This window comes from Oncorhynchus gorbuscha, linkage group LG19 (genome assembly GCF_021184085.1).
Source record: "Oncorhynchus gorbuscha isolate QuinsamMale2020 ecotype Even-year linkage group LG19, OgorEven_v1.0, whole genome shotgun sequence".
Classification (NCBI taxonomy): Eukaryota; Metazoa; Chordata; class Actinopteri; order Salmoniformes; family Salmonidae; genus Oncorhynchus; species Oncorhynchus gorbuscha.
Genome location: NC_060191.1, coordinates 66,092,564 through 66,105,667, shown reverse-complemented (window position 1 = coordinate 66,105,667; position 13,104 = coordinate 66,092,564). Strand labels below are relative to the sequence as shown.

At 47.4% G+C, this 13,104-nt stretch overlaps 1 protein-coding gene across 3 annotated transcripts in view; it reads left to right on the top strand.

Moving 5' to 3' along the window:
• Positions 1 to 13,104, top strand: part of gria4a (glutamate receptor, ionotropic, AMPA 4a) — a 182,235-nt gene that overhangs the window by 97,402 nt on the left and 71,729 nt on the right. For 2 of the 3 annotated variants that reach the window (XM_046316517.1, XM_046316516.1), the window contains exons 8-11: positions 4,138 to 4,305; positions 4,393 to 4,497; positions 4,592 to 4,702; positions 10,245 to 10,451. In XM_046316517.1, the coding sequence (XP_046172473.1) occupies positions 4,138 to 4,305; positions 4,393 to 4,497; positions 4,592 to 4,702; positions 10,245 to 10,451 (591 nt within the window). Of the gene's footprint in view, positions 1 to 4,137; positions 4,306 to 4,392; positions 4,498 to 4,591; positions 4,703 to 5,342; positions 6,014 to 10,244; positions 10,452 to 13,104 lie in introns of those variants that run through there. The other variant, XM_046316515.1, reaches the window with a different exon arrangement.

Here is a 13,104-nt window from a genome sequence, read left to right as displayed (position 1 = left end):
GCCACAGACGGGTCTCATGGGGATCATTCATTCACATAAATGGGACTTATTTCATACATTTCTGCAGAGTTCTTCGTGAAGGTAAGAGAGGAAGGTTCCACACCACTTTCTCACTTTCGTATGTTACTTAATTATTTTCAGATGATCTAATTTGCTCTTTGTAGCTTTGGCAACCATGTGTGTGGTTTCTAAACCTGTTCCTGCTTCTCCCTGTAGGCTTTACAGACGCTCCTCTTCCTGTCTGCTTTACAGACGCTCCTCTTCCTGTAGGCTTTACAGACGCTCCTCTTCCTGTAGGCTTTACAGACGCTCCTCTTCCTGTAGGCTTTACAGACGCTCCTCTTCCTGTAGGCTTTACAGATGCTCCTCTTCCTGTAGGCTTTACAGACGCTCCTCTTCCTGTAGGCTTTACAGATGCTCCTCTTCCTGTCTGCTTTACAGACGCTCCTCTTCCTGTAGGCTTTACAGACGCTCCTCTTCCTGTCTGCTTTACAGACGCTCCTCTTCCTGTAGGCTTTACAGACGCTCCTCTTCCTGTAGGCTTTACAGACGCTCCCCACCCCTTGTCTGCAACCCTTCTTATTAATGTACCCTGTGTGCACAACCCATGTGGAATTCCAGGTCTCTGGCAGCGTTTGAACTGCTTATATGCGGTCCAGAATGCAGAGTTCATCTCAGCCTATGCTGCCCTTCAGTCCCTTGACTTTTTGGCCCTGACAGAGACATGTATCACCCCAGCGAACACTGCTACTCCAGCTGCTCTCTTCATCAGACCACATGTTCTCTCATAGGGGATGGCACAGGGCTACTCATTTCTCCATCTCCTCATTTGAATTCCATGCTATCACTGTCACTTGTCCACTCAAGCTTGACATTGTTGTCACCTATCTCCCCCTCTATTCTCCTCCCTTTTTGCATCTTATGATTCGCACTGTCCCTTTCCTTCTGGCCAGCTCGGCCCCCCTATCCAGCTCGGCCCTCCTATCCAGCTCGGCCCCCCTATCCAGCTCGGCCTCCCTATCCAGCTTGGCCCTCCTATCCAGCTCGGCCCCCCTATCCAGCTCGGCCCCCCTATCCAGCTCGGCCCTCCTATCCAGCTCGGCCCTCCTATCCAGCTCGGCCCTCCTATCCAGCTCGGCCCTCCTATCCAGCTTGGCCCTCCTATCCAGCTCCGTGGCTGAGTGACTCATTGCAAGCTTATAGAATAGGGCTGCGGCAGCTGAGTGAAAATGAAGGAAAACTAACCTTCTGGAGGACCTATCATCCTTTCAGTCCCTTCTCTCTACTTTATCTTTCTATGTATCCACTGCAAAAGCAACTTTCTATCACTCTAAATTTCCAGCTTCTGCCTCTAACTCCAGGAAACTCTTTTCCACCTTTTTCTCCCTCCTTTATCCTCCACCCCTCCCCCTTCCTGCTACCTCTCTCCGGATGACTTTGTCAACCACTTTGAAAAGAATGTTGACGACATCTGTTCCTCATTCACTCAGCCTATTGAGGCCACTAGTTCCACTCATTCACTCAGCCTATTGAGTCCACTGGTCCCACTCATTCACTCAGCCTATTGAGTCCACTGGTCCCACTCATTCACTTAGTCTATTGAGTCCACTGGTCCCCCTCACACATAACTACCCTATGCCTTGACCTCTTTCTCCCCCATCTCTCTAGATAAAATCCTGCGATTAGTGACGGCTGGCCACCCGACAACCTGCCCGCTCGACCCCATCCCCTCCTCCCTTCTCCAGACCATCTCTGGAGACCTTCTCCCATTCCTCACTTCCCTCATCAACTGATCCCTGACTACTGGCTGCATCCTCTCTGACTTCAAAATGGACCGAGTCGCTCCTCCCCTCCTCAAGAAACCAACACTCGACTCACCTGACCTTTAAAACCCTCTTCTTTCTTTCCTTTTGAAAACACTTGAGTGTGCTGTTTCTGATCAACTCGTTATCTCTCTCAGAACGATCTTCTTGACCCCAAACAGCCAGGCTTCAAGACTGGTCACTCAATCGAGACTGCTTTTCTCTGTGTCGTGGAGGCTCTCCGCACTGCCAAAACGGACTCGCTCTCCTCTGTTCTCATCCTCCTAGATCTATCCGCTGCCTTTGACAGTGTGAACCAACAGATCCTCCTCTCCACCCTCTCAGGCCTGGGCATCTCAGGCTCTGTACACTGTTGGATTGCATCCTACCTGGCAGGCTGCTCCTACCAGGTGGTGTGGAGAGGATCTGTGTCTGCACCACGTACTCTCACTACTGGTGTACCCCAGGGCTTGGTTTTTGGCCCTCTCCTTTTCTCTCTATACACCAAGTCACTCGGCTCCATCATATCCTCACATGGTCTCTCCTATCATTGCTATACGAACGACACTCTACTTTTCTCCTTCCCCCTTCTGACACCCAGGTGGTGACACGCATCTCTGCATGCCTGGCAGATATCTCAGCTTGGATGTCGGCCCACTACCTCAAGCTCAGCCTCGACAAGACGGAGCTGCTCTTCCTCCCAGGCAAGGCTTGTCCACTCAAAGACGTCTCCATCACGGTTGACAACTCCACAGTGTCACCCTCCCAGAGTGCAAAGAACCTTGGTGTGACCCTGGACAACACCCTGACGTTCTCTACAAGCGACCCTACCTCACACAGGAAGTGGCAAAGGTCCTAATCCAGATAAATGTCATCACCTCTCTGGACTACTGCAACTCACTGTTGGCTGGGTTCCCTGCTTGCTCCACCTAACCCCTGCAACTTATCCAGAACACTGCAGCCTGCCTGGTTTTCAACCTTCCCAAGTTCTCACATGTCACCCCACTCCTCAGCACAATCCACTGGCACCCAGTTGAAACTTGGATCCACTAGAAGACCAAGGTGCTTCCCTACAGAGGAGCAAGAGGAACTGCCCCTCCCTAACTTCAGGCTTTGCTCAAACCCTACACCCCAACCCGAGCACTCCATTCTGCCACCTCTATTCTCTTGGCCCTCCCACACATGCGGGATAGCAGCCCAGTCCAAGCTCTTCTCTATCCTGGCACCCCAATGGTGTAAGCAGCTTCTCCCTACCCATCTTCCAAAAACACCTGAAATCTTGTATGTTAAATAATCCCCTTTTTCACCATAACCCACCCCCCCCAAAAAAAAAACCTGAACCTGAACCAACACTTGCAATTGACCGTAAGTCGCTGTGGATAAGAGCAACAACTAAATGACTAAAATGTTCAAATGTAATCCAGTGGATCGTCAAGAGAGGAACCCACAGCCTGAAACAGGTCTTTCCTAATTCCTCAAACAGACATCTTCATGTCTGCTATAGGCTCTAGGCTGTTCATGTAAAATCATCTAATCTAATCTACTCCTTTCTCTCTCCGTCCTCCTCCTCTTCCTCTCCCCCCATCCACCTCCTCTTCCTCTCTCCCCGTCCACCTCCTCTTCCTCTCTCTCCGTCCTCCTTCTCTTCCTCTCTCTCCGCCCTCCTCCTCTTCCTCTCTCTCCATCCACCTCCTCTTCCTCTCTCTCCGTCCTCCTCCTCTTCCTCTCTCCCCATCCAACTCCTCTTCCTCTCTCTCCGTCCACCTCTTCTTCCTCTCTCCCCATCCACCTCCTCTTCCTCTCTCCCCGTCCACCTCCTCTTCCTCTCTCTCCGTCCTCCTCCTCTTCCTCTCTCTCCGTCCACCTCTTCTTCCTCTCTCCCCATCCACCTCCTCTTCCTCTCTCTCCGTCCTCCTCCTCTTCCTCTCTCTCCGTCCACCTCCTCTTCCTCTCTCTCCGTCCTCCTCCTCTTCCTCTCTCCCCATCCACCTCCTCTTCCTCTCTCTCCGTCCACCTCTTCTTCCTCTCTCCCCATCCACCTCCTCTTCCTCTCTCCCCGTCCACCTCCTCTTCCTCTCTCTCCGTCCTCCTCCTCTTCCTCTCTCCCCGTCCACCTCTTCTTCCTCTCTCCCCATCCACCTCCTCTTCCTCTCTCTCCGTCCTCCTCCTCTTCCTCTCTCCCCGTCAACCTCTTCTTCCTCTCTCCCCATCCACCTCCTCTTCCTCTCTCTCCGTCCTCCTCCTCTTCCTCTCTCTCCGTCCTCCTCCTCTTCCTCTCTCTCCGTCCACCTCCTCTTCATCTCTCTCCGTCCTCCTCCTCTTCCTCTCTCCCCAGTACACCTCGTCTCTGACATATGATGGGGTGTTGGTGATGGCCGAAGCCTTCAGGAACCTGCGTCGTCAGAAGATAGACATCTCCCGTAGAGGAAATGCTGGAGACTGTCTGGCCAACCCAGCTGCTCCCTGGAACCAGGGCATAGACATGGAACGCACACTCAAACAGGTAATCTTTGGTCCTATGTGTCCTTATTGTTCTATGTTGTTGCCTGTTCTTTGTTCTGACCTGTGTTCTCTGTTGTCCTGTCTCCAGGTGCGTATCCAGGGCCTAACAGGTAACATCCAGTTTGACCACTACGGCCGCAGAGTCAACTACACCATGGACGTGTTTGAACTGAAGAGCAACGGACCACAACGGGTAGGAATAGACACACAGGCATGTCGGAGAAATTATTTTGATTTGATTAAAATACAGTTTTGCCTGGTTTTAACCCCTCCCCTACCTCTCTCAGATTGGCTACTGGAATGACATCGACAAACTGGTTCTGGTCCAAAATGAGGTGTTGTTGTCCAATGACAGCACCAGCTTGGAGAACAGGACAGTCGTCGTGACAACTATCATGGTAATGTACTCCTCTGTCTCCTCTCCTTTCTGTAAACACACAGAGGATGCATCCCAATGATCTAAAATGGCTTCCTATCCTGAACTCCTGTCCTTCATCTGTACTGGCATGAAACAACTTGACAGGTGGAAAGTCAATATGGTATAGGAGTCGACTATGCTGTTTTCTCAAATCAGTACAGATGACTGAGAGGAGGATTTGTTAGACTGTTGAGATGCACCCACATTGAAGCAGAGAGCAGAGAGCCCTCAGTGCCTCTAGTGGTCAGAACTGGTAGTGACACCAGTGTGTTTGACCAGTGTTCCTAAGGTTATTGTAGCAGTAGCAGGCCATGGTGAGGGAGGAGTGAGTAAGGGCTGTACGAGTGGAATCAGACATGTCACTGGCAGGTTGTCGTTATATAAATTTGGATTTCGTTGACGTCACCTGTCAAGTGTGAAAGAGAGAGGAGTTTTAGTCCGTTTACCTTATACCGTGTGTGTCCCCCTCCCTTCTCTCTATGGACGTCTCTCTCTTTCCCTCTTTCTCTCTCTCCCTCCCTCCCTCTCTCCCTCTCTCTCCCTCTCTCTCTCTGGATGATCTATGACCCTGTCAGATGGCCATGGCTAATGTTACCTCAGCCACCTCCTCCTCTTTGCAGCCACTGATGAGGAAGCCTCTGCTCCGACACTGAAGACTTACAGTACAGACAGACAGACATACAGATGGGAGATGGATTCACAGAAGGACTCACATACTAACAGACTGAGCCAGAGAGACTCTAGCTCTCTATCGCTCTGCAATTCTATTGCTGTGGAATTGAGAGAAGAGGAATCACAGGAAGACACAGATGAACCGACCGGCAGGACACCTATATCTATCTATCTATCTATCTATCTATCTATCTATCTATCTATCTATCTATCTATCTATCTATCTATCTATCTATCTATCTATCTATCTATCTCTACATTTTCTTTGTCATGCCTTGGCTTGTTCTTCTCTATGTGGGAACTATAGACACAGGAAGTTTGAATGTTTTGGGAATTATCTTTTTGGATGTTCTGGGAATTTGAAAGGAATTGTATTCCATAATGCTTTTTTGTTTTTGAAGGAATTAGACTGGGTGCTGAGAAAAAGACACAGATCAGACAGGGGCCATTCGTGCAGAAACACACACACCCACACAGACTGCGCATACAGAAAGCACAACCTCAAAGTGTATGCATGCATAGACACACCTTCACTCATAGAGAACATAACAATTGCGCACGCAAGCACGCACGCAAACACGCACACACGCACGCAAGGATAGGATAAGGATAAGTAATCCCTCTCACCCCCCCTCTCACCCCCCCCCCCCTTTTAGATTTAGATGCACTATTGTAAAGTGACTGTCCCGCTGGATGTCATAAGGTGAATGCACCAATTTGTAAGTCGCTCTGGATAAGAGCGTCTGCTAAATGACTTAAATGTAATGTAAATGCACGCACACACGCACGCAAGCACGCACGCACACACGCTACTGGGAGCTGCGTGTGTGTGTGCCAGATGCGACTTGTTGTGTGTGACGACTGAAATTAATGTTGCATCACCATGACGACGTCCCTGTTAGCCCCCACTGCTGAGTCGTCACATGACGTCACGCCCCCAGCAGATAGCAGCTCTAGGCATTATATTTCTCTGGTGTCCTCTAGACTGCATCAGAGCTGCTTTCACTGCATGGTCTCCCATCCTCTAGCATTCGTCTACGTCGCTCTAGTCTAGATGAATCTGCAGCTAAGTTGTCCCTGATGTTGAAGTTGAGGAACTCTGGTAAACGTATTATGTTGTACTGCATATTGTATTGGCTGGCTGCACAGGGTTGGGGTTAGTTACATTTTTTTATTCCAGCCAATACAGAAAGTAAATCAAATTCCAATTCTACATTTTTCTCATTGAATTGAAATTGGAATTTCAGTGTACTTCTTAAATTGTAATGGAATTGACCGCAACCTTGATTAGGAGCTGTCTCTTTCTGGTGCCTCTGCTGCTGTTCCACTGTTTCATGTCCTATCTACCTGAACCCTTCTCCAAAACCTCTCTCTCTATTTTCTCTCTCATCTCGCTTTTCTCTTTCTCCCCTTTATCTTATCTTCTCCCATGTAAACCTCTCTCTCTCTCTCTGTCTCTCTCTGTCTGTCTGTCTGTCTCTCTCTCTCTCTCTCTGTCTGTCTGTCTCTCTCTCTCTCTCTCTCTCTCTCTCTCTCTCTCTCTCTCTCTCTCTCTCTCTCTCTCTCTCTCTCTCTCTCTCTCTCTCTCTCTCTCTCTCTCTCTCTCTTGCCATCTCTACACTGTCTCAGCCCTCTCTTTCCTCCCTCCTTTCCTCTCTCCCTTTTCATCCATTCTCATGTAAGACATCTGACGTGGTGTTCAGCAGAATTAAACGTCACTTTTCCAAGCACACTCCCAGTATCCCTCCATGCACCTGCAATGAGACCACACACACACACACACACACACACACACACACACACACACACACACACACACACACACACACACACACACACACACACACACACACACACACACACACACACACACACACACACACACACACACACACACACACACACACACACACACTGTAGCAAAATAGTCTGCAACACACTGATAACAAAATTTAAAGTGGTTTAAACATGAAATAACCCACTGTTGGCAAAGCAAAGGTTTGTACATTCGTACGTTCGTGTGTGTGTGTGTGTGTGTGTCACTGCTAAATACTCTACAAAGTCTTCTATTCTGACGTTCTCTAGATCCTCATACACATTACAGTACACCATCTGTTCTCTAGATCCTCATACACATTACAGTACACCATCTGTTCTCTAGATCCTCATACACAGTACAGTTCACCATCTGTTCTCTAGATCCTCATACACATTACAGTACACCATCTGTTCTCTAGATCCTCATACACAGTACAGTACACCATCTGTTCTCTAGATCCTCATACACAGTACAGTTCACCATCTGTTCTCTAGATCCTCATACACATTACAGTACACCATCTGTTCTCTAGATCCTCATACACATTACAGTTCACCATCTGTTCTCTAGATCCTCATACACATTACAGTACACCATCTGTTCTCTAGATCCTCATACACATTACAGTACACCATCTGTTCTCTAGATCCTCATACACATTACAGTACACCATCTGTTCTCTAGATCCTCATACACATTACAGTACACCATCTGTTCTCTAGATCCTCATACACAGTACAGTACACCATCTGTTCTCTAGATCCTCATACACATTACAGTACACCATCTGTTCTCTAGATCCTCATACACATTACAGTACACCATCTGTTCTCTAGATCCTCATACACAGTACAGTACACCATCTGTTCTCTAGATCCTCATACACATTACAGTTCACCATCTGTTCTCTAGATCCTCATGCACATTACAGTACACCATCTGTTCTCTAGATCCTCATACACAGTACAGTACACCATCTGTTCTCTAGATCCTCATACACAGTACAGTACACCATCTGTTCTCTAGATCCTCATACACATTACAGTTCACCATCTGTTCTCTAGATCCTCATGCACATTACAGTACACCATCTGTTCTCTAGATCCTCATACACAGTACAGTACACCATCTGTTCTCTAGATCCTCATACACAGTACAGTACACCATCTGTTCTCTAGATCCTCATACACATTACAGTACACCATCTGTTCTCTAGATCCTCATACACATTACAGTACACCATCTGTTCTCTAGATCCTCATACACAGTACAGTACACCATCTGTTCTCTAGATCCTCATACACATTACAGTTCACCATCTGTTCTCTAGATCCTCATACACATTACAGTACACCATCTGTTCTCTAGATCCTCATACACATTACAGTACACCATCTGTTCTCTAGATCCTCATACACAGTACAGTACATTAGGATTCATATTTTAAGATGGTCCCTTTTGTTCCGTCTAATAAAATGGAATAAGATGCATATTATGTACCTTCCCAACAGATGGCATGAAATATGAACTCAGCTCGGGTTTAGACTGTTGATGAGATGATTTTGGTGTGGATTATTCCTTTATGACCCAACTATGGGTTTGTAGGTTGGAGCAGCACGGCTATGTTTGGGAGAATCTCTGTCTGTGTTTGTGACTTCATTAGGAGTGATTCATGTTGAGTTAATGGAGAGAGAGATCTCAGAGGGGCTGCTAATGTGTGTATGATAATGAGGTTTAGAAAAATATGCTATGGACAACATGTACAAATGTGACAAGATTCTGCGTTTAAGATAATGTACATTCTATTAATGTTTAGCCACTTGATAAATACAAATATATGCACATCAGGCTTGATTCTACCTTGAGATCCATGTGAGTAACTCAGATATTCACACAACTCTCCCATTTACATTGAGTTACAGTGTAGTGTACACGCCTCAAGTTAGGACGTAGCCCAGTATGGCTTGAGAAGTGTTTCTTTGGTGAGTCCAGACTAATGGTATGTAACTGATACAATGTAAACATGTCTCTAAAAATGTTATGCATTTATATTTCCCCCTTTGATTTGTGTAAAAACAATATGTTTCATTTGATGTGACCTATTTACCTGTGTGCTTTATTCTGGCAGGTTCCTTGGTGAGCCAGGAATGAAGTCTCTTGAAATGTATCAATTGCACTTGTAAATTAACATTATAAATGAAAACGTGTACATGAATTTTATTTTTAAAATGTTATATTTCATATAATGTTTATACAGCTATTTCAATGAATTTGATAGATGGTAAAAACCATTTGAAAGCCTATGAGTGTGAATACTATAATAGCTTCCTTTCATACCTTCAATCATTTGAATCTGGGTGTGTAATCTGCTACGTCAGACGATTGTTCTGTAGACTAGAGGAAGAGGCGTCAGGCCTTGTACCACCTGTGTGTCTCTCTGGAACTACACCCTGCTGATGGATGTGCGTGTCAGTCAGGGTGTGTGTGTGTTTGCCTGCCCGTGTGTGTTCTTACTGCTAATTTCTCCTGTTTGAGGTATAAAGGTTCTCTCCAGACAGAGAATTCAGCTTCTCTGTGTATCCACCTCCAGACCTGCTACCTCTCCACTCTATAGCTGCTGACCTCTCTCTTCTACCATTCTGTCGTTCACTTGTTCTTTTTAACATACATCATCTGTGTGGAGTCAGCTTTTTTCTTCAAGAGGAGGTGCTTAGTCTTAGAGGGAAGACAGAGTACAGAAACTTGGCACCAGTCACAGACTATGATGATATACAACAGTGCTCCTCACACAGTGGCCTTTTAAAACGCCCTGTAATATTTTCTTTGGTTGCCATAAAATGTTCTGTCTCAATCACTGTGGTACCGTCATCCAGTGGAGGCTTTGGCGCCAGCTGAATGTCATTCCAAAAAGCTCCTCCCTCTCCAAAATAGGCCCCTGATTTGTTAGTCAGTGGTCAGTGTGAGTTCATTGGTCAGTTTGACCTCCCCGCACCACCCTCTCTGTCTCTGATTGGTGTGTTTGTGGATGTAGGAAGGTCCGTATGTGATGCTGAAGAAGAACTGGGAGATGTTTGAGGGGAATGACCAGTTCGAGGGCTACTGCGTGGACTTGGCCTCAGAGATCGCCAAACACATCGGCATCAAGTACAAGATCGCCATCGTCCCTGACGGCAAGTACGGAGCCAGAGACCCCGAGACCAAGATCTGGAATGGCATGGTGGGAGAACTGGTCTATGGGGTAAGGATGGAGAGAGGAAGGGCATGGTGGGAGAACTGGTCTATGGGGTAAGGATGGAGAGAGGAAGGGCATGGTGGGAGAACTGGTCTATGGGGTAAGGATGGAGAGAGGAAGGGCATGGTGGGAGAACTGGTCTATGGGGTAAGGATGGAGAGAGGAAGGGCATGGTGGGAGAACTGGTCTATGGGGTAAGGATGGAGAGAGGAAGGGCATGGTGGGAGAACTGGTCTATGGGGTAAGGATGGAGAGAGGAATGGCATGGTGGGAGAACTGGTCTATGGGGTAAGGATGGAGAGAGGAAGGGCATGGTGGGAGAACTGGTCTATGGGGTAAGGATGGAGAGAGGAAGGGCATGGTGGGAGAACTGGTCTATGGGGTAAGGATGGAGAGAGGAAGGGCATGGTGGGAGAACTGGTCTATGGGGTAAGGATGGAGAGAGGAAGGGCATGGTGGGAGAACTGGTCTATGGGGTAAGGATGGAGAGAGGAAGGGCATGGTGGGAGAACTGGTCTATGGGGTAAGGATGGAGAGAGGAAGGGGATGGAGGGAGAACTGATCTATGGGGTAAGGATGGAGAGAGGAAGGGGATGGAGGGAGAACTGGTCTATGGGGTAAGGATGGAGGGAGGAAGGGCATGGTGGGAGAACTGGTCTATGGGGTAAGGATGGAGAGAGGAAGGGGATGCAGGGAGAACTGGTCTATGGGGTAAGGATGGAGAGAGGAAGGGGATGGAGGGAGAACTGGTCTATGGGGTAAGGATGGAGAGAGGAAGGGGATGGAGGGAGAACTGGTCTATGGGGTAAGGATGGAGAGAGGAAGGGCATGGTGGGAGAACTGGTCTATGGGGTAAGGATGGAGAGAGGAAGGGCATGGTGGGAGAACGAAGAACTGGTCTATGGGGTAAGGATGGAGAGAGGAAGGGCATGGTGGGAGAACTGGTCTATGGGGTAAGGATGGAGAGAGGAAGGGCATGGTGGGAGAACTGGTCTGGGGTAAGGATGGAGGGGGAAGGGCATGGTGGGAGATGGAGGGAGGAAGGGCATGGTGGGAGAACTGGTCTATGGGGTAAGGATGGAGAGAGGAAGGGCATGGTGGGAGAACTGGTCTATGGGGTAAGGATGGAGAGAGGAAGGGCATGGTGGGAGAACTGGTCTATGGGGTAAGGATGGAGGGAGGAAGGGCATGGTGGGAGAACTGGTCTATGGGGTAAGGATGGAGAGAGGAAGGGATGGAGGGAGAACTGGTCTATGGGGTAAGGATGGAGAGAGGAAGGGCATGGTGGGGCATGCTGTTATCGCTCCTTCTCATCTACTATGTGTTGTCTCCGACCCCTATCTAAATAATAGCTGTCGTCTGCTGTCTGTTTCCTATATAGTCCCATGCTGTTATCGCTCCTTCTCATCTACTATGTGTTGTCTCCGACCCCTATCTAAATAATAGCTGTCGTCTGCTGTCTGTCTCCTATATAGTCCCATGTTGTTATCGCTCCTTCTCATCTACTATGTGTTGTCTCCGACCCCTATCCTATCTAAATAATAGCTGTCTATGTGTTGTCTGCTATATAGTCCCATGTTGTTATCGCTCCTTCTCATCTACTATGTGTTGTCTCCGACCCCTATCTAAATAATAGCTGTCGTCTGCTGTCTGTCTCCTATATAGTCCCATGTTGTTATCGCTCCTTCTCATCTACTATGTGTTGTCTCCGACCCCTATCTAAATAATAGCTGTCGTCTGCTGTCTGTCTCCTATATAGTCCCATGTTGTTATCGCTCCTTCTCATCTACTATGTGTTGTCTCCGACCCCTATCTAAATAATAGCTGTCGTCTGTCTCCTATATAATCCCATGTTGTTATCGCTCCTTCTCATCTACTATGTGTTGTCTCTGACCCCTATCTAAATAATAGCTGTCGTCTGCTGTCTGTCTCCTATATAATCCCATGTTGTTATCGCTCCTTCTCATCTACTATGTGTTGTCTCTGACCCCTATCTAAATAATAGCTGTCGTCTCTGTCTCCTATATAATCCCATGTTGTTATCGCTCCTTCTCATCTACTATGTGTTGTCTCTGACCCCTATCTAAATAATAGCTGTCGTCTGCTGTCTCCTATATAGTCCCATGTTGTTATCGCTCCTTCTCATCTACTATGTGTTGTCTCTGACCCCTATCTAAATAATAGCTGTCGTCTGTCTCCTATATAATCCCATGTTGTTATCGCTCCTTCTCATCTACTATGTGTTGTCTCTGACCCCTATCTAAATAATAGCTGTCGTCTGTCTCCTATATAATCCCATGTTGTTATCGCTCCTTCTCATCTACTATGTGTTGTCTCTGACCCCTATCTAAATAATAGCTGTCGTCTGTCTCCTATATAATCCCATGTTGTTATCGCTCCTTCTCATCTACTATGTGTTGTCTCCGACCCCTATCTAAATAATAGCTGTCGTCTGCTGTCTGTCTCCTATATAATCCCATGTTGTTATCGCTCCTTCTCATCTACTATGTGTTGTCTCCGACCCCTATCTAAATAATAGCTGTCGTCTGCTGTCTGTCTCCTATATAATCCCATGTTGTTATCGCTCCTTCTCATCTACTATGTGTTGTCTCTGACCCCTATCTAAATAATAGCTGTCGTCTGTCTCCTATATAGTCCC